The 22,957-nt window shown below is 36.7% G+C and overlaps 1 protein-coding gene and 1 non-coding gene across 2 annotated transcripts; both read left to right on the top strand.

Moving 5' to 3' along the window:
- The first annotated feature begins 5,614 nt into the window (after nucleotides 1-5,614).
- On the top strand, nucleotides 5,615-5,721 carry LOC141658202 (small nucleolar RNA R71). Its single transcript, XR_012549102.1, has one exon. It is a non-coding gene; the product is annotated as a small nucleolar RNA R71 (small nucleolar RNA).
- Nucleotides 5,722-20,665: 14,944 nt separating this feature from the next.
- LOC141655443 (uncharacterized) lies at nucleotides 20,666-21,361 on the top strand. The gene is made up of 2 exons (XM_074462523.1): nucleotides 20,666-21,138; nucleotides 21,295-21,361. Exons 1-2 carry the CDS (start codon nucleotides 20,666-20,668, stop codon nucleotides 21,359-21,361), a joined length of 540 nt encoding a protein of 179 aa, XP_074318624.1.
- The last annotated feature ends 1,596 nt before the right edge of the window (nucleotides 21,362-22,957 follow it).

Genomic DNA, 22,957 nt, shown 5'->3' on the forward strand with positions numbered 1-22,957 from the left:
TTATTTTTTGTGCCCATTCCCTTTGATGACAAAATGTATGGTAGAATATGGATGATGGATGGATGCATGGTTTCAAGGGTCACCTTGGAATAAACGGTAGCCAAGGAGTTATCACACCACAAGGTACTCTTGACTAGGCCTTAATTCATGGGTCAAAGGATACTAGCATGACACATCCTAGGGTGTTTTACAAGTATTCTATTAAGCAAAGTCTTAAGAAGAAAAAACATCTACTAGGGCCTATATACACTTGTCAAGCTTCCCAAGTAGACGGTTTCACAAAATTTTTCTAACATGCAAACTACATGCCATGATGCAACTAACGTATATACATCCTAATGCATATGATTCTACCAACTAATATGACATATAAACAAAATGCAAGTCCTAAGTTCACATTGTTATACCGCATCAATCAAAATAAAGCCACATAGTCATTAATATAAAGAGGAAAAAGGAGATTGGAAAGATCATACCATGCGGTCTTCATGATCCTCATGTCTTGGATGTGGCGTAGTCAATCAATGTGAACAAGGATAGAACAAGCATAATATATACAACAATATATACAACAATATATACATGACTACACTACAAAGGAAATGAACTTGTTTTTGGTTTTTCAAATTTTTTCAAATTTTTACGGTTTTTCGAAATTTTTTGGATTGATTTTTGAATAAAAGTTAAGTTAGAATTCCCCATCCCCACACTAATAGGGGCATTGTTCTCAATGGCCAAAATGATGGGAAACTATGCAAGCATGATGCATGAATTCTACACTAAATGCAAGCTATACTAATCTACACTACATGATGCATGGGTTTTTGTTTATGACGGAGAGCATAATTTAGATTACCTCCCGTTGCGTATGCATGTACTTCCCCAAATCGAGATAGACATTATTTCTAATGTCTTAAAGTTGGGGGTAGTTCATGCACATAAGATGCAATGCATGAAACTAAATTTGTCATTTTGGATTTTCAAAAGTGGGAACAATGAAATAGGAACACCTCAATGGGGCCGAGGTGTTAGTCCTTTATGTTGATTGGACTCTCCAACCATGATCAAGATAAAATAAATAAAACAAAGAAAGAAGTAGACAAACCTCAAGAGGGTAGGAGCCTCCAAAGCTTGCTAGTCTTCCACCATATCATCATTGTCATCATCTTCCTCAATAGAAGTGGACTCATCACCACTTCCCTCTTCACTTCCTTGCTCACTTCCTTCATCATCTTCTTCTTCATTAGCCTCTTCCCCTTCATTTACCTCTTCATCAATGTCTTCATCAACAACCTCATTACCGACAACCTCATCGTCACCAGGTATCTCACCCCTAGATGCACTTGGAAAGAAGACTTCCCTATCCGCCCAACTAGGCAAAGGACATGAAGGATCAAGTAGTCCTTGCCTAGCTAAATGAAGGAGGGGTGGATATTGGGCTAAGTATGCATCTTCCCGATCCTTAAAAGCTTGTTTGTGCATCTCTTGCATAAGTAGAGTCATGTAGTCATTGCTTGCTTTAACACCTTTGGGTTTGAACTCTTGATACTTGAATGGATAGGGTGGTGTGACAATGGAGGACGAGGGCATTTCAATTTCACCCCTTTGTTGACGGATGATGTATTCGGCTTCTTTTGAGAGGGGAAGAAGGTAGTTGGTCCGATGGACACTCAAACGACATATCTTGGAAGGCAAAGTAAAAGATCTAGCTTCATTGGTGAGCCACCCATATTTGGTGTCAAGAGGGTTATGAGTGACCCACTTGTACTTGTTAATCATGGCATCCATGTCAATGAGATGACCCCCCTTTTTCGCCACATACTTGCTATCCTTGTTGAAATTCGGATCAAAGTACTTAGCCAAAAGAGTGACTAGACCTCCATTTACAATAAAAGCGGTGCCTTGCTTTCCACAATCAACATTTAGCCATCTTTCCACCAAAAGCCTTAGAGAATTGTAAGGCTTGGTGAATTCCCTTCCAATATTCAAGGCCGACTCAAGTAGAACACAATCGAGCTTGGTAAAGTGGTTAGTGTCTTTTCTTGCAATAACTAGGTGAATCACTAAGACCCAATGCTTTACCCAATTCATCAAAGGTGATGCGCCTACTCACATTAGCAAGGCGGAACTCGATGTTTTCTCTAGTCTCTACCTTAGTAACTTTCAAAAAACTCAAGAATTCTAAGGTAAGGGAGGGGTATGTCAATTCTATTGTAGCAAACAATTTTCCCAACCCCATGGCTTCAAAGAAGGCTTTTGTTTGTTCAAGGACACCCAATTTGTTCAAGGCATCTTCACATATGAATTTGGTGGGTAGAAAGGATTTTCTAGCATACGTGGCAAATGTATCCCTATGGGAGTTAGAAATGAAAATTACCTCCGGATAGTTTGATAATTGAGCAATTTCCGGAGTTGTTGATGTTGTTGCTTCCAAGGGAGGAATTTGTTGTTGAACTTCCAAGTTTGAACTAGCTACCACCATAGCCAATGAGGCTTTCTTTGCTTGAAGACATTTTTGTCTTTTTGAGAGTGCCTTTGCCTTAGGTGCCTTTGTTGATCCTTTTGTTCTTGACATTGATGAAAATACCAAGAAAAGAGTGAAAATCTTCAATTTCCAAGTATACCCAAATCGATTTTAAGATGAAAGGCTTTGCCTTTGTAATTTCAAAAATCGACTTAAAGGTTGAAGATTTTGGTGCTTGGTTTGATTTTTGTTGGAAGCGGAGTGATTGATTGTTGTTAAAAGGAAGTTTGGATTTGTTTTTATTGAATTTGGTTGAGGACATCTTGTTTTGGTGATGGAGAGGATGAGGGTTTTGAGTTTTGGGGTTTATGGGTAGTGTTTTGAATGAATGAAAGAAGGAATGAATGTGGGATGAGGTATTTAAAATACCCGAAAATTTTTAAACTGCAGGGGAAGACGGGCGTCTTTCCTTCGGGGCGCTCGAATTCTGCCTATTTTGGGTTCAGGATTCTCTCCTAAAGACGGGCGTCTTTCAGCAAAGACGCTCGGATTCTTTGATTGTAGGACGAGCGTCTTCCTCTGAAGATGGGCGGATTCTTAAACAGCAAGCTTTCTTGTTTTTCACAGGCAAAAAGACGGGCGTCTTCCTGCAAAGACGGGCGGATTTCTGAAGACGAGCGTCTTCTCTACCAGGACGCTCGGATTCTTCGACAGTCTTAAAATTTCAAATTCTCAGTTAAAATGGACGGGCGGATTCTGGCAAAGACGCTCAGATTTACTGAAGACGAGCGGATTCCCTTGAAGACGCTCGGATTCTCCCTGTTTTACCCGGATTCAGTTCCATCCGTGTACTTGCATCTCCCTTGTCATTTTTCATTCTTCAAATCCCGTGTTCTTCATTGTAGGGGCACTACTAAGGCATGAATAGCCTAGGCAATTGCTATCCCCACACTAAGCTAAAGCACTACACATCAATTAAATCATTAGTCCCTCCCTCACTTCTCTCATCCTTAGTGAGATGTCATTGGGGCATGTCCAAGGTGTTGTTGATGTTACTCAACACCTTGAAAAAGTAGTCAAAAGCTTGTTCATTATCATGATAAAGATCTTCAATAGACCTTTTGCCCTTGTTGTCCTTCATGTTGGTCTTTATCGATAGCATTACCAATATAGGGATTGAAAATACCTTCAAACTCATCGTCCCAAAGACCACAAACTTCATCTACTTGATCACTAAATATCTCTTGAGTTGATAGAGACAACTCTCCCACTTTCTTGTCTTGGCCAATGAGGCCATCCTCTTCATTGCTTGACTTTGGTGAGGTTTTCAAGCTCTCTTTGTTACAATTCACTTGCTCTTTGAATGGAGCATCATCGATTTTCTTCTTCCATTGGAATTCCGACTTCTTCCAATCATCCTTCCGGCTATAATGATCAACCATAAAACATGGTTCATGCAACCGGGGAGCTCTCATGGTCTTGTCAAGATTGAAAGTTATGCTCTCATCTCCCACTTCTAGAGTGAGCTCTCCATGCTTCACATCAATCACCGCACCCGCGGTGTGTAAGAAAGGTCTTCCTAGAATGATTGGAATGTTGGAGTCTTCTTCCATGTCAACAATGACAAAGTCCACCGGGATGAAAAATTTCCCAACTCTTACGGGAACATCTTCCCATATCCCTAATGGTGTCTTCGTCGATCTATCAGCCATTTGGATTGTGATATTGGTGCATTTAAGGTCTCCCATCCCTAACCTTTTACTCACCGAGTACGGCATAACACTCACACTAGCCCCTAGATCACATAAGGCTTTGTTGATCGTGGTATCGCCAATGGTACACGGTATTGAGAAGCTTCCCGGATCTTTGAGTTTCGGAGGTGAACTCCCTTGAAGTATTGCACTACTCACCTTAGTGAAGGCGATAGTCTTAAGCTTCCGGATCGACTTCTTCTTTGTGAGGATGTCTTTCATGTATTTTGCATAGGCCGTCATGTGATTAATTAATTCTGTGAAAGGAATCGAAACTTCCAAATTCTTCACAATTTCCATAAATTTTCCAAGTTGGTCATCAAATTTGGGCTTGGCTTGACGACTCGGAAAAGGAAGTGTAATCACAATGGGCTCCTTCTCCTTGACCTTGTCTTCATTTTTCTTTGAAATTTCTTCTTTTGATGGTTCTCCATCCTTGGAGTTTTGCACAATTTCTTCTTTGTCACTAGCTTCCACAACTTCATCCGCCTCAACTTGCTTTTTCGGTGCTTCATACCTTGTACCACTCCTCAAGTGAATGGCACTAACCGTTTCATGTCTTGGGGGATTACTTTGAGGTGGTAATTGTCGCTTTTGCCTTTGTGAGCTTGAAGATGCTAGTTGAGTCAATTGGGTTTCCAACATTTTGGTGTGAGCTAGGATGTTGTTGATGGTAATTTCCTTTGCTTGACTATCTTTTTGCATTTGAGTGAAAAACTCTTGTTAATTCTTTTGCATTTGGAGGACCGCTTTTTGAACATCAAAACCTTGGTCATTTTGTTGATTGTATGGAGTTTGATTTTGGTAACCTTGGTTTTGGTTGTAAAAGGGTCTTTGATTTTGGTTTCTCATGGGAGGTGGGGTGTATGTTGGTTGAGGGTTTTGAACATTTTGGCTTTTGTATGAGAGATTTGGATGGAATTTGGTGTTTTCATTGTAATAGTTTGAATAAGGGGTACCACTCTTGTATGCTTGGAAAGCATTCACTTGTTCATTTGTTCCCCTACATTCACTTGGGTCATGTCCCAAAGTTCCACAATTCTCACATATCCCACTTGGGATCGATGAAGATGCCGTCATGGCATTAACATGATGCTTTGGTGATTTTGAGGCTTCTTCAAGTCTAGCCATAGCTTTTTCAAACTTCAAAGTGATGGTATCAATGTGAGCACTAAGTTGAGCACCCAATTGAGTAATGGAGTCCACTTCATGCTTTCCTCCTTTAGTAGCCTTGCGAGGTCTACTATATTGTGAGTTATGGACCGCCATGTCCTCAATTTTGTTCTAAGTTTGATTGTCATCAACTTCGGTGAACATTCCATTTGATCCCATGTTGAGAATGTTCCTTGAGTCTTCATAAAGACCGTTCCAAAATTTTTGTACCAAGAACCACTCGCTAAGTCCATGATGAGGACATGAGCGACAAATTCCCTTGAATCGCTCCCAAGCTTCATACAAGGATTCTTCATCTATTTGCTTAAAGCCCGTAATTTGAGCTCTTAGCATGTTAGTCTTTTCCGGTGGATAGAACTTTTTGTAGAAAGCTAGAGCTAACTTCTTCCAAGAATCAATTCCGAGAGTAGCCTTATCAAGGCCTTTGAACCATTGTTTCGCGGTTCTAATTAGAGAAAAAGGAAATAAGACCCATCGAATTTGGTCTTGAGTTACACCGGTTTGAGAAATCGCATCACAATAGTCACAAAAAGTCTCCATATGAGAATGAGGGTCTTCACTAGGCATCCCCCCAAATTGGCTTCTTTCGACTAATTGGATAAATGCGGATTTGGCAATAAAATTTCCGGTTAAGTGTTTTGGTGTGGGAGTACCATTGGGTAGGTTCTCCTCGGTGGGTACGGAATGTGATGAAAACTTAGGCATTGTGGGTTGATTTTGTGTTGGATTTTGTGTTGGGTTCTCCTCACCTTCTCTTGCAAAAGGGTTGATGAACTCAATAGTATTTGGTTGAATATCTACAACCTCACCAATACCTCTCAAAGTTCTCCTAGCAAGTCTTCTATTGGTTGTCAAAGTCCTTTCAATTTCGTGATCAAAGATTAACAAGTCACCTTGTGATCTTCTAGACATGCAAAATATCAAACAACTCGAAAACAATTAGAACAAACCTTGAGGAGTTTTACTTCCCCAAGGCAAAGAAAGACACAACTAATAACAATACAAGAAAATCTAAATCAAGTTAACACCGTCCCCGGCAACGGCGCCATTTTTTGGTCGTGATCCCTCGTGGGGTTTAGTTTTCAGTACTTGTCGTTAGGAGCACCTAGACCAAAACACAATTTATAACTTCACAAACAACTCTACAATTAGTAAAGAGGCAAGTAAAGGTCAGATCCCAAGGGACGGGAATTGAGATGAGATTTCTATTGCAACTAGTGGTGTCTAAGGGTGTCACAATTGGGGTTTGAAGTAGAAGATTACTAAACTAAAAAGCAATAAAAGTAAACAAGCAAGATGAATTAAAAGGGATGTAAACAATTGATAAAAAGCACTAGGGTGTCATGGGGTCATAGGGGATTCATGGGAATTGATCATACAAACATATTCTCAAGTTATAAGCAAGCAATTATTGTTGTGATGGATCGAGTTGGTTTGTATCTTACAATCCTAGGAAAGTTTGGGTCCCGGAGCCGAATCGATTAGATTGTACAACACCTACAAGTCGACTTAATCTTCCCTACTCAACAACATGCATGGTCTAATGAGACTCGAGTTGGTTTATGTATTACAAGTCTCATTGAAAAGATAGGTGATGGGTAAAAAATGCAAGGATTCATAGGCTCGCATTTCATCAAACATAACATGTGCATAAGTTGAGATCACAACAAGCAAGCAAATAAACTATGAAAGCATATTAATTTAAGCATGAATCATTCCCCATGTTGGTTTCCCCTAATTACTCATTAACCCTAGCTAAGGAAACTACTCACTCATTATCATGTTGAACATGCTAGCAAGGTTGTCAATCATACCAACAAAGTGAAACATGATGAATAAATGAAAGTGATTAACAATAATTAAAAAGGGATTAAGAGAATTATACCTACTAATGATTCCAATAATAAAGCAAAGAATAAAAGAAGTACTTGATGCTTGATTGGAAGGTTGTCAATCTCCCAATAATAACCCAAATAATCTTCAATTACCCAAAATAAAGGATGAACAAGAGAGAGATTAAGGAAATAAAACTTGTATTAAAACTTGATTAAATGTTGATTACAAGATTAAAGAGAGATTTGATTGATATTAACTACACTAACGATTGCTAAGAAGAACATGCTCTTCTAATTAGACTAATGGGGTATTTATAGTGGGGATTAGGTACATAAATTAGGGTTTACTAAGGGCTTAAATGACGATTAAGTCCTTGAGGAATCGCCGGTCTCTAGGGAGACTCCGGTCTCTTTTTTGCCGGTCTTAGAAAAAGATGTGCATCCTTCCTTGAAGCTTGTAGAAGACGAAATGGAACTGTCTGGGAATCCGGGCACCTTTGGCGCGGGACGGGCGGATTTGGGAGCTTCTGGACGGGCGTCCAGAGGGGGAAGACGGGCGTCTTTGGGTGGTTTTGCCCGGGCGTCTTGCTGAGGAAGACGCTCGGATTGTGGTGAGGGACGGGCGTCTTCAGGGCAATCCGCACGGATTGTCAGGCAGTTTCATTCCTTCTTCTTTTCTTCCTTTTTCTTCATAAAATCCTTGAGGATTTCCTCGGGGATGCAAGGATCTTTTCTCATCATTGCCCATCTACTATAGTATGTACAAAGGCCTTCTAATCTTGTCTCTCCTTGATGCTTGGTTATTGAATTCAATCAATTTAGCCTCATTTTGCCATGAAAGTGGAAGGTTTGCACTCCTTTCCTACCAAGGACACAAAACATCAAAGAATATGCAAAACAAAGAACTAAAGACAATAAATGACCCAAATATGCACTAAAAAGCATGGGAACAAGGATAATTCGGGGACTAAATATGCTCTAATTATGGTCACATCAGTCCATGTAGCGGGAGTGAGCAATCCAATCTCCATCTTTAGTCTTCTCAAAATTACAATTAATAAATTACAAAATAAACCTATTTACATTCTAATTTCAAAACCGTAATACTTAGAAAACCAAAAGGAGATACGAGATCTCAAAAATACATTAAAAATTATGTTTCCATCATTACGAAAACATAATTTAACTAAGGCCACACTAGGTATTACAAATTACAACCGATTGTAAAAATACGTAAATAAACCATTCAACAAAACATTCAACTAAATAAAAATGCATCAACTATAAATTAAACATTCAAGACATAATTCCTTAATTATGTAGAGTAATTTATCCAAACCACCTATTTAAATGATCAAATTATGTGACAATTCCTCAATTACACACAATAATTTTAATCTTAATACATATTAATCTTGTAATATGAATTAATCCAACATTATTTTAAACCTCTTTAAAATAATTAGGTATCTTTAATTTGTGAACCTTTTCACAACAATTATTATACATTATAGATAATAATGTATAATCAATATTGGCCAAAACAAAACAAAAATAAAAACGATTTTTTTTTCTTTTTGATTGTTCTCGGCAAAACAGGGAAAAAGAAAAAAAACAGATTTTTTTTTTATAATTTTCAGCTCGGCAAAACGAAAAAACTGATTTTTTTTCTTATTCTTTCGGCATATCCATAAAAACAAAAAAAAACAATTTTTTTTTTATTGTTGCGGCATTTCTGCCCTAAAACCGAAAAACATTTTTTTTTTAAAAAAACAACTCATTTGTTATGAACAATTGTTTAATGTTGCTATTATAACAAGATTGGCATAATTTTTTTTTTTTAATTTAAACATGTATTCAAACTAGATGATTAAATTTAACCTATTAAAATGAATATCTAAATCATGATTAAACCGATTATCACAATTGATTTGAACATTTGTTAAATTAACTTGTATGCCAAAATCTATATAGCAAAAACAAATCATCAACAAACAAAAAAAAAGATTTCCATTTACATTTCAATTTAATTTTCATTAAATCAAAACATCTACAAATTATCATATTATCATCTTAACTAATTAAAACAACAATATGAATGAATCAAATGGAAATATAAACATCAAAAATCAAAGACCATTTCGGCTGAAAAAAAAATAATTTCACGGCTAAAAAAAAATTGTCTCGGCCGAATTTTTTTTTTCTTTCTAAAAATTCTTTGTTTAAATCCATTTATGAAAATCATATAAAATAATTCCGTGGCCTATGCTCTGATACCACTTGTAGGAAATATCGGTATACTTCCTTTAAGATTATTAGGATTATAACGAAATTATAATAATGAAAAACTAGTCATAAACAAAATTGCATAAAAAAAATAGTATAGATTAAGAATCAACCTTTGGTCCTAGCAAATATGGCCTAAGAACAAATATCAAATTGATATTCTCCTAATCGTTGCACCCAAAATGTGATGAGAAATGCCTATTTTCTTTGCTAGAATAGGGTTTTGTATGATGATTAGAATTAGGTCAAAAAGAGTAGTAAAAAATGATCTCCCTTCTACCCTATTATAACCGAAAAAGGGAGAGAAAAATGGGAGATATTTTTTTCTTTCTTTTCTTGTTTTGACCGAGTGAACCACAAATGAGGAGAGAAATCTCTTTATTTTTGGTAGTTATTTTAATGTATAAAATGTGTGTATATTTTTATCAATTGTCATATATGTTGTCCCGTATTAATAAGTCCACACATTCCGTTTGTAGTCGATTTATTAATTCCGGCCTGACAATATATATTATAACAATCTCGTATAATATATACTTTAACTATAAATATCGCATATTTATAATTTGCTAATTAAATATAACTGGTTACGTTTAATCACGAATTAACATCTTAATTCATTTAAGCTAACATTATATACATTAATTAAATATAAGAGTTTATATTCAATTTACGAATTGACAGTTAATTCGTCTCAGCTAATACTATTTAATTGAATTAAATAATCGTCTCATCATCACATTGACTAACTGTTTAGTCGAATACATGGACTAACCTTTTAGTCATATAAGGCATCAATGTGATTATATTTTCATACAATCACATCTCTCAAACACATCCTTTAGGTGTGACTTTTAGGGACTAGTTGATCACCGCCATCAGTATGATAATAACGTCAAACTTCTAGCAAGCCAACCGTTATTAAGTAAACGTTAACCAACTGATAAAATACTAAGTATACCCTTGTGAACCTATAAGAGATTTATATACGTTGTCACACTAACTATGGAGGACACAAGCTCCAACAACTACCACCTGTCAAATTCAAAAACAAGGGTAGTGGCAAGAGGTTGACCTCTAAGAAACAGCAGTGCATTGAAAAGGCACAAAAGCCGAAAAGGTTTTTCAATAAGTGTAAACAAATGGCACATCATGATAAGCGCAACTGCCCTAATCCAGCTGCTGAGACATCTGAGCACTCAGTGGATGATAATGAATCTAACGTAATTGATTTTTCTAACTACACATATACATTCATTATGTTACACTTCTTACTTGAATTATTTAAATATTTTTGTTATTCATGGCTTTGTTTTGTGTTTTTTGAGAAAAAATATCACATGTACCTCTAAATTATATCATGTTGTATACAAAACAAAATTACATGTTTAACCATCCAAATTTGTCTTCTTGTGAAACAACATCAGAACCATTTTAAGAAAAGTATCATTAGTCATTATATACAATATCACAGTTATTTACATATACAACATACTGCTGAAATAATTTTTTGTTCATTGATTTGCTTTTTGCAGACTTCTTCACTTGCGGATGTTGATTAAGAGCTTGAGTACATGCTGATGAAGTCTACATTACTCGCATATACAAATTCTTTTCTATTGTTAACTAATACAACAGAAAAATAGCAAAATTGTTTTTGTATTCTTATACATCATTCTACATGGGAACCTTTTTTGTATTGTTTTTAAATTTTTTGTTAAACCTCAGAATTAATAATATAGTTTAACTAAGATTTGGCCCGTGTATTTCACAATATAACACTTGATTGTAGATAATATCACATATACTAAGGAACAATATCACTATTTTATGGTAAACAGTATCAGATTGTAACTTTTATGAAAGACCATCCAATTGATTGTTATTATCCAACATATCACAGCAATCGAAATAAAATTAGTATCACCAAAATAATATCAACCTGTGTCTACAACAATATCAAAACTCATAACAAACAATATCACAACTTGTTATAACATCATCATTTTTACTGAGATTTATTATCCCTCTAGAATTTTTGTAACACAATATCACCTTGATTACACAACAATATAAAACTCTACACAAAAAAATATCAAAGTAAAAAGGGTATTTAAATCCCTATCTACTTTTATTGTATGTTGAGAAGCAATATCACAACAACCAAAGGAAAATATCACAAGACACTTGAAACAATATCACACTTTACCAATAACTATATCGGATCCAAACCAAAATGGTTAGCCATAACTACTTTAAATTTGAGATTCAATATTCAAAATGTATACCATTAAATTCATTGTCCTACCAGTATTACATCCATCTACTTCTAATTACAACTTTGTGCCACCAAATCTAGTAGTCTTAATTGCTTCCTCTACTTACACCTCTTTCCCTACCTCGATTCTTAGGAATTGCAACGCTCTTGAATCGTTTGTATCTTGTTTTTGGTGGTTCTCCATCATCTTTAGCATCTTCTCGGCAATCATGTTCTCTATAAAGAAAATACGTAATAATGTACATAATTTTTTGAAAATAAAAGCCAATCAAAAGCCAAATAAAAGCCAACTAATGTAAAAGTCAGGTTATCGATTTTGTACCTTTTACGAAGAATGGATATTTCTGTGTCAATGTTCTGTATCCCAGTACCATCGGCCTTTTCTTTTGTAGGAACTTCTATATTTGTTATTACCTCCTTGACAGTTGTTCCTTTCTCAGCTGCTTTCTCCTTGCCCTTTCTCTTACCACACTTCTCTTTTGCATCTTTGTTGTTTTTCCTTTTTTGCTTTAATGTCTTCAAGAGTTCCTCCTTGCCTTCTGCAAACTCTTTATCATTTTCGATCAAAGTTGTCCTGTTCTGATTTATATCAGCTAAAAGCAATGCTGCTGCCATTTCTGCCCAGTAGTAGTGCCTATACACTTTCGAGGTCAAGTCGGCTTCAAACAGCTCTCCCTCATACCGAATCATGTGCAACATTAAGAAGTTCCCAAATTCAGTATTGTTTATCTTCTTCTCCTGCCAGTTGTAGATACCCAGTATCTGCTGAGACTCAAACAAACAACCGATGATTATCGGACTACAACATGTTTTGGAATCGCTGCGTTTGATCGACAGTTTGTGTACAACTTTACGTCGGAAAACTTAAAACGATTACGAAAATAAAACATTTCAAAACATTTCAAAAATACCTGGAGTGTTTAATGCACGACGAAAGGGTCGCAATAACACTAACTAGAGTCAAAACCGACACCGGACCAAAAACCGACTCAAAAATTCAAATCCCGACTCTAACAACGAGTCAAACCGAGTCAACCACTAAAAACAAAACTTTCCAAACCTTCTACCTTAAGTTTTCCAGGATTCATGTTGGTTAAGTACCAAACATGTGACTACAAAACCTAGGATAGAACAGATCATGATTGCGTTTGTTGTGAAAGTGACAACACAACTCGAAGAACCGCGACGCGGCTCGCGCCTCTTTGAGCAGCCCAAGTGGCCACGTCGCTCAAAACTCACACAACCACTCATTCTCCTATAAATACCCCTCAAATGCCACCCATTTGAGACTTATGCGAGTGTCTGCCCTCTCTTTTCTCCCTTAAAATTCTCGACTCGACTTCTTAAGTCACAACCCGACGCGTATTTACGACCTACCGATCGTAAACACGAGCCTTACACATTGTTTGGTATCGTCATCGTGCATTAAATCACTTAACCGACCATTTCGACCACTACACCATCACTAAACTTTTAAAACACTCTTTTACTTACCAAAACGGTTTTAAACCGAGTTTTTTCCGATCAAACGAGTTATTACACTTACGTCGGTCACTCGCCATAACCAAACATGTAAGTATGAGGGTGTAAAAATCCTCTTTTATTATGTTTTCATTCGTTTCATGACTATAACATGCTAAAACATGCATAACATGAACCAAAACATGGAATGAACGAGCCAAAACTGATTTTTGGTCTGAGGCAGAAGCCCCTTAGGTCGCCAACTAGTCCGCGCCTAAATGGGGTATTTAGACCAGAAATCAACCGTGTTTGTTCTCGTCATTTCTCTTAATCCATTTTTCATATTTGTAATCGATTTTCACCAATTCAAGTATTTCCGAACCATTTTTATTTTATTTCACATGTTTTAACCATAAAGCATTTTTCACCCTTGGTTCCTCATACCATGACGGTTAAATCCGTGTTTCGGTGATAATATTTGGTTAACGACATTTAAAAGGTATTTTAAAACCTTTTATTTCATTTCTTTACATTTTCAAACAAATACATTAGTCACCAACACAAAGTCATCCATGGTTCTACATACCATGACGGATTTTAACCCGGGTACGATGACGAGTACCGACTAATAACATTCAAATGGACTTAAAACAATTAGTCCATAATCATTTTCAAAACTATTCATGTCAAGTCTATCAAATCGAACCCGACACCGAATATTATCAAAATAATGATGATTATTCGAGTCTAGTTCTTCAAATCGACAAAGGCGGTCTAAACGACCCCTTCAAATCAAACCGGGTTCAAATACCCATTTTCAACACGTTTTATAACGTTTTCTAAAAGGTCAGAACATGGCACATAAACCGTGGGCTAACCCGCGCCTAAACAGGCTCTCCATTTCTCATTTTCAAAACCAGAGGGAGGCCCTTTACACCGCCGGCTGGCTCGCGCCTCATATAGCCGTCTGGTACAGGGCCTGTTCCCTTCCAGCATTAGTCTAGGACGATCCCGACTCCGGTTAACCCGGATATAGGACGGATCAGATGACTATTTGATTATCCAAAACCATATTTGCAAAATGCCTCACTAAGACAAATGGATCATGTTATGCACCCTAAACCTAATACGGTAAATGGATGTTTAATTTCCGTCTTGCATGCAAATCAACCGTTAATCCAACTCGACATTTTATACTTGATACTTGGATTAAATCAACCGACTTAGAAAGCTCTCACATGTTAGGTTTAAATTATTGGATGCGCATTCATGTATTTAAACTGTTTTATCAACTTTTGCATTCAACCAACCAAGATCGATCAGTAGAGGCCGCTAACGCGGGCGGGATTGGGTGTCTTATTAAAGGGCTTCCCAATACGCACCTTCACCTCTTACTCAGAAACTTTGGATAGTGGACGACCTTATCTAGGGCATACGAGAGTCATTCTAGAGATAGAATGCTAAAGAGGGACGATTTCCTTATCTTTAGTACCTATGTCAAACGCTGCTTTGTGCTTCGATTTGACCGAGGTATAAAGTGGAATTCGAATGGGTTCTATGCACCCACAAATGCTTGGTGGTGACTCCGAACATCTCTAATCGTTTCGAGACCCTAACCGAGACGAAACCGACCGATCTAAAATGATCCGGTCGAAAGCATCTTTACGCCGCCGAGCGTGGCTTTCAAAAAGACCGCTGCCATTTTCCACAGATTGAAGTGGGCATACGCAGGTGGGCCCGTGTCCACACCAGTCGAAGTTGATGTTGGCAACATCAAATCCAATTATCTCTTCCACTCTTTCAACCTTCTTCGCTTCTAGGTAGTCAGTCATGTCATAAGCTTACAACGTTAACGAAAACCATTAGTGATATTTTCACAAGCAAACAAATTTATTTTTCCAAAGTTAACATACAGCTGATAATTTCAGAACTATCAATAAAACATACCACCAGATCTGCTTCTAGGTTACAGGGAATTGTGTTCCTTGTAATAAATTCATCCGATGCTCCAAAAATCTGTTTTTTATTACTTTCTGTGAACCCCGCCAAAAACGCTAAGAAAATAAAATAAGAAAATGCGGAAATAAAGTTAAGTTTATACAAACCTGATAGTCAAAGATGAGGGAAAATATATCCCTCGAATGACAATACGATAAAAGGTGAGTCTAAGCAATCCTAATAAACCGACTACTAGTCCAAGGTGCTCGCTAGCTCACACGTCTAACCCCATAAATGCATCTTCACAAACCTGTTATTCATGTAAACATGAAAGCCACAGTCAGTGGGGAGTAACTCAAGGTTCTCCTAGCCACAAATTGTCAAAATAAACATAACAATGAACTCAATTATATAAATCATGTAAGATACTTACAAAAGACATGAACATCAATTTTATATTTAAACATGGCAATTAAATGAGATGGAACAAGACAGATCAACATTAGAACGATAAAGACTCAACTATTCATGTGAAATGATTAAATAATATGAAAGACAAGAATACGGTCATTTATACTAAAGCGCGCATTTCATGGAAATATGACATAGATATGAGATTTAGAATCCGAATCATATGAAGTAGATAAATAAGAGATCAATCAATACAAAATACGAAAATGGGAACAATAGCCATTACTTTTAAAACCTCTTTAACAACCAATTGCACGGGACGTGCCTACTAATGTCACATTCATACTTATGGCTTGCATCTCACCATAAGAACGGATGGAACATCAATCCCGACGATCATATCGCAACAAGAAGGATTGCATCTCACCTCTAGTATCCGATAGGACCAAGACTCTCACATCCAAACAATGACAATATCTATAACCAAGCAAGACCTTTACTACTCATTAAATATAATTCCCCTGGTAGGACGACAATGATAATCACAAATAATCAGTCCTAGTCTAAATCTGGCCAGACTCTCGGGACAGTACAATTTCCGATTCGACATGCAGCAGGACAGTCCGCATCCAAGACTCAACGACATATCGGAAGTTGAGAACCCACAATCGGCATAACAGTCCGAAAGAGGCGGAAGATATGAGCTAAACCCATACTTGGCAGATCGGCACAAATAGGGCGTAAAGATAAGTCAAGCACTAAGGTATGACATAAAGGCATTATCATAAGAATATGACTTGCTTCAAGTAATTATTTATAATAATTCTTTCATACTTGTATCATATAAATAAATATTTCATTTCGTAATTAAACATGCCGGTTAAATAAAATGTAACAAGCGGTAATGAATACTTTACGTTAAATGAAATTACGAAGTAAAATATGACCATGCCCATGTGACTCATTCATGAGCACAATAAAAAAACTATAAGAAGCCCAATCAATGAAACATGTTAAGCCCAACAAACAAGACATGTTGAACCCAACATTTAAATCATATAAAGTCCAACCATTAAATCATGTGAAGTCTAACAAGTAAATCATGTAAAGTCTAACAAGTAAATCATGTGAATGAGACATAAGCAAGGGATCCAATGATAAACAAGTGTCAACACACCATACACAAGCATTAGAGCCAAGGTTAATAAGCATACCCATCAAGAAACCAAAACCCCAATTCAAAACAACAAGTTTAGAACTCGATTTAAATTAGGGTCAATTTCAAATGATCATAACTCAAGTTCTATACATGCAAATGAGGTGAAACTAATTGGAGGTGATAGCTTATCCTCTTACGGTTCTAACGGTAGGTCATAAGACCAAAATATAAGTACCGAAGGAGTTATGGCCATTTTACTAAAACTGGTCCAGGCTGTGGCCAATAATCGATTGACAGCCTTACCAATCGATCGACCAATCATCAACAACGCCAAAATCGTCGATCGACTATTCCTCCAGTTGATCGACTTATGGCACCTGCACAACGAGATTTCCAGCAACAATGGACAGCCAATTCTGAGACAAACTTAAGATGGATTTTCAAGCATGAAAAAAACAGAAATTCACCATGTAAACACAAGGCACTAAAACACTTCAGGTAAGCATACAAGTTGAGTTTTTTTCCGACACATTCAACAATTCGAGAAAAGCATAAAGAACCAAACTTTAACACACAAGAGCATGTAAAATGACACGTATGATGAAATTTTGACATTTTTGTCGAGTAACCTATCACCGTTACCTCGAAAGCTCTTTAATCTTCAAGTAAACGGTCAAGCTCGAGTCTTCCTCCGGGTCTTCAAATCTTTCACCTAGAAGCAAGAAAATGGGATATTGAGGCTAAAAATCGAAGCTTTAGTAAGATGGCCAAAAAACGAACTTCCACAAGGGTGGGACTTTCTTACCTAGAAAGTTGAAGGATGAAAAGGGGAAGCTAATGGCACAAAAATCAAAGGAAATGGTCGAGAAATGAGGGAGAAATCTGAGGTTGAAGGTTGAGTAACAATGGTGTTCAAGGTTTATTGTTTCACTGTGTATTGGTGTTGTTTTTTCGAACAAAAAGAAAGGAGGGAGGGGGAATTGACCGGGTATGAGAGAGTGTAAGAGTGAGGGAACAATTATTAAATTAGTTAGGTGCAAAAAGTAAGCGGTATGTTGTCGATATGGGATAGGTTGGGATTAAACTAGTCTCACATGTGAAAATGTGACGATCTTTTGTTAGACGGAAAAGCGTCCTAAATTTACTATAACTTAAGACGGAATTTTATTATTATTATTATTATTATCACTATTATTCCTATCCGACTAAAACATATTTTTATATAAACTGAGCTTTAAAATTAAAGCTTTTATAAAAATTATGTTTAAAATAAAATTAATAAAATTAAGTAATTTAAAAATATAAAATAGAGTAATAGAATGGTTAATTAAATTATAAATGTCAAAATAGAAAATTCCCGGGTGTTACACTTTCTCTGTATTCAGTTCTTTCGACTATTACGTCTTGTTGTGTGTATAAATGTTAAAAAGTCTTATTCGTTTGAAGAGTTAATACATTTAATCAAAGTATAGATCAAACGAAAACAAAATCTTACCATGTGTCGAATTCCAAAAAACATTAAACTTGTATCATTTTTCTGTGTGCTCAATGTGATTCAGAATTAACGCCCAACATTCAATCACATCGCTATTGACGTGCACATTTTGGAAGCAACGACAATATATCCTATATGACAAGGTATTGATCATTATTGAAGCTGGCAACAACCTCACCGTCCCAATCATTAAGACAAATGGTTTTTTTAAAAAAAAAATTAATATTACATACAATATCACACCACTCTAAATATAGTATCACAACGATTGGCTCAGTTCTTTCCCTCTTCTAAATGCTCATTTTTTGCCCGAGGGCACATTTGATCATACTCCTTGTGTGGTGCAGCCAACTATGCAAGATGATAAGAGAACCAGACCGTTTAAATATTTCAATATGTTGAGTCTTGCCCCTAATTTTAAGGAGATTGTATAGGAAGGCTGGCAATGTGATCAGACTGGTACTAAGATGTATGAGTTGGCTAAAAAATTGAAGAATCTGAAACAAGGCCTCAAAACGCTGAATAAAGAACAGTTTGCTGATATTGAGATTAATGCAGAGGTAACCCTCACTAAACTTACCTAGATACAGCAGGCTTTGGGAGTGAACCCTCAGGACCTACAGCTAGTTCAGCAAGAATGTGAGGTTAGAGAGATCTATCAACAGCTGGCTGAAACACATACTCAATTCTTGCAGCAAAAAGCAAAAATGAAATGGACTGCAGATGGGGATGCAAACACTTCTCTCTTTCATGGCATTTTGAAAACTAGGAGGAGACAGAATCAGATTGTCCAGATTACTGATCACCAAGAGAACCAGCATAATGATAAGATGGGTGTTCAGGAGAGCTTCATAAAATTCTACACTCAGCTACTAGGCCAATCTAATTCTACCACTTATGTCAGTTCAAGGGTAATGCAGCAAGGTACCAAATATGAAGAGTATCATAAGCAGGTGCTACTGGCACCAGTCACTGATGAGGAAATCAAAAAGATCATGTTCAGTATACCAAATGAAAAAGCTCCGGGTCCAGATGGCTATTCCAGTCAATTCTTTAAAACCAGCTGGGGCATAGTTGGAGGAGATGTTTGTGATGCAGTCCATGAATTCTTTAGGAATGGTAAGCTCTTGAAACAGTTGAATGCTACTAATGTTACCCTAATTCCTAAAGTGCCACATCCTACTACTGTTATGCAATTTAGACCCATAGCTTGCTGTAATGTGGTTTACAAATGCATTTCAAAGCTACTATGTGCAAGATTGGCTTTGGTTCTCCCTCAACTATTTTTTGTAACACAAGGTGGATTTATTCAAGGTAGAAGCATAATGGAGAACATTCTAATTTGTCAGGACCTGGTTAAACTCTATGGCAGGAAGAGTGCTTCACCTAGTTGTTTGTTCAAAATAGACCTGCAGAAGGCCTATGATTCAGTGGAGTGGAGCTTTTTATTCCAGATGTTAAATGAATTGAAATTTCCAAATGCCTTCATCAGTCTTATTAAGGACTGTGTTACAACTACAACTTATACTCTGAACCTTAATGGAGATAGCTTTGGCTGGTTTAAGGGACAAGGGGGTTTGAGGCAAGGAGACCCTTTGTCCCCTCTGCTGTACACAATATGCATGGAATACTTAACCAAATTACTAGCCTACACCACTACTACAATGAACTTCAAGTTCCACCCTTTATGCAAACCCATGAAACTAAGCAGTCTGATGTTTGCAGATGATCTTTTGCCGTTTTCTAAAGGGGATGTTGAGTTCATTATGATATTGTTGCGTACCTTCTCTACCTTCTCTCAAGCATCAGGTCTTAGGATGAGCAAGGGCAAATCAAATGTGTATTTCAATGGGGTGAGTAGTGAAATCAGAAAGGAAATAGCTCAGGTCTCTGGATGTATTGAGGGTCAGTTACCATTCAAATATCTTGGTGTACCCATTAAGCCATCTAAGCTGTCAATCAAAGATTGCCAGCCTCTGATTGATAAGGTTTTGGAAAGAATAAGAATGTTAGGGACCAAGAAGCTGTCTTATGCAGGGAGATTGGTACTGATAAACGCACTATATAGTACCTTGCACTCTTACTTGGCATCAATCTTTATTATCCCAAAAGCAGTTCCAACCAAAATTGAAGCAATTTGCAGGAAGTTTTTGTGGCATGGAGGGACTGAGTTCACAAGGACCCCAACTGTAGCATGGTCTAATATATGCAATGATCAGAAGGACGGGGGGCTTGGTCTAAGAGATGAATGCATATGGAACAAGGCAGTAATAAGGAAGCTGTTTTGGTGGGTACATGCTCATCCATCCAAACTTTGGGTGCAATAGGTACACAATTTATATCTGAAAGTAAAGCCATGGGAGGACTATACCCCCCCACATGAGGCCAGCTGGACTTGGAAGAAGGTTTGTAAAATGAAGAGGGAGCTACAACCAGCATACAACCAGAATATATGGACCATTGCACCAGACAATGAATATACTCTTAAAAAGGGCTATCTCTGGTTAAGACCTCGCAGGCAGGAAGTAAACTGGCATCACATTGTTTGGACCAAATGGTCTATCCCTAAACACAATTTTATTTCTTGGCTATACTATCAACAAGGCTTTAATACCAAGGACAAACTTCATAGGCTTGGTATAAGCCTGGAAAGCAGTTGCTGTATCTGTGCTCAAGAGGAAGAATCGACACATCATCTTTTCTTTAAGTGTGAATACAGCAGGAGAGTAATACAGAAGATACAGGAATGGACTGGAGTGCAAATGTCTGCTGATAATACTCAAAACTGGTGGCAGCATATGAGATTCACCAGACTGAAGAATGGGATACTAAACAACATTCTAAATGCTACCATGTACTACATCTGGAAGCAAAGGAATGAGAGCAGGCATGAATAAACTATAACTAGTCCTGGCAGATGTGTTGTCATGATTCAAGGGGACATTAGAAGTATAATTCAGCAGCAATCACAGGGCATTATGTCTAGGAAAGATTGGCAATAGATTGAGAAACTTATGTAATAGCATATGTGTGCAAAATGCAGTCAGGTGGCTGAGTCTGAGCTAGAAATTCTCTTTGTAAAAACTTGTATATGGTTTTTTGAGCTTTAATATATTTTTACATTTTACCAAAAAAAAAAAACACTAATGAAAAAGTATCACAAAAATATAGTAGTCTGGAAGTTGGAAACAACCTCACTGCTTGTTTGAAAAAAAATGAAGAATCAAAGATAGCACACTATTCTAAATATAATATAACAGTACAAATGAAAAAGTATCAAAGATTTTAAAGAATCATACTCTAATGGGAAACTATGGTCGTCCAATTGGCAGTAGTCAATCACTTCTTTCCTCATGGTCAACATCTTTGCAAACTGTGATTTGTTACCCCTCATAAACTTTGAGACGAGCTCCAACTTAGCATCTGCCAAACCACAGTTGTACGTGCTTCCAAGACCATCTGATTTCCCCTTCCTTCTGCTGCCCACGACACTCGCAGAACCATCTTCTACCATAGCTAGATAAATATATACTACATTATTCATGATTGCATATTGCGTATTATTAATAAAAATAATTAGTATGGTTCAAGGTAGTGTTAACAAATGTAACCTTTCTTTTTGGTAACGGGCGTCTGAACATTCTTGCCTTTTTTGTTTCTTTTTTGCCTTTTTTTCAGTAATTTAGGAAAGAGTGTACGTTTGATGGCATTAAGGTTTTTAACCTTCTTCAGGACCTCACTCCTATTTTTATTTATCTCTCAAGACGAGCGTCGCTACAATCTCCGCCCTATATAACCGCCTCTTGTTTTCCTTGTACAGTTCACAACTAAAACACTCACCAATGAAAAACATCATGTGAAACATCATGAATACACCACAGTCCAGGTTTAAATCTTTCATTTTCCAAGCAAAGGACACATTTACCTACTCGTACTCCTTTACTTTTAGCCCTCTTTCATAACCTTTAGTGTTGAGGTATTCACCATAGGTACTCCCCTGTATATGTTTAAAGTAAACAACTAATCAATCTCAAACTTATCTAACAAAATCATTATATTATTAGTTTTTATTTTCAATATGGTACTTACAGCCATATGAACCAGGTGTATATGCTCCTCGTCTTCGAAATCATCATAGTTTTTGTTGTCCAAGTAGAAAATGTTCTCCCTCATGAAGTCAGTACAAACGCAGACATAGTGCTCTTCATACTAATACCTATGGGAATATTAGGGCAAAAAACTGCTAATTAGGCTAAAAAGTGTCATTCATATGATTTTCAGAAATAATATCACAAGTGACAAGTAACAATATCATACAATATATTAAAGAATATCACATTTAAAATATATAATTTAACTTTAATAATATCAGCACTAACTACTAACAATATCACACAGTATACAAAATAGTATCACAGCTAAAAGTAATTTAAATGTCTTACCATATCTGAATTCAAATTCAAAGGCTTGTTATAAACAGTTGATCACATATCCTATGAGCCATATACGTCTGCCTTAAGTCTTGTCAATTCATCAAAATCATCTTCATCTGCCTTTAAGATTTTCTATATACCATCCTATTATTCAGAAGGATAATTGATTAGTCTCAATGACACATTTTAATGTACCTAATTTAAAAGATGATAAACACAAAGTTTTTTTTCCATATTGAGTGGGAAAATGCCGTAGAAAATCCCTGTCAGCAT

This window comes from Silene latifolia, chromosome 5 (genome assembly GCF_048544455.1).
Source record: "Silene latifolia isolate original U9 population chromosome 5, ASM4854445v1, whole genome shotgun sequence".
In the NCBI taxonomy this organism is placed as follows: Eukaryota; Viridiplantae; Streptophyta; class Magnoliopsida; order Caryophyllales; family Caryophyllaceae; genus Silene; species Silene latifolia.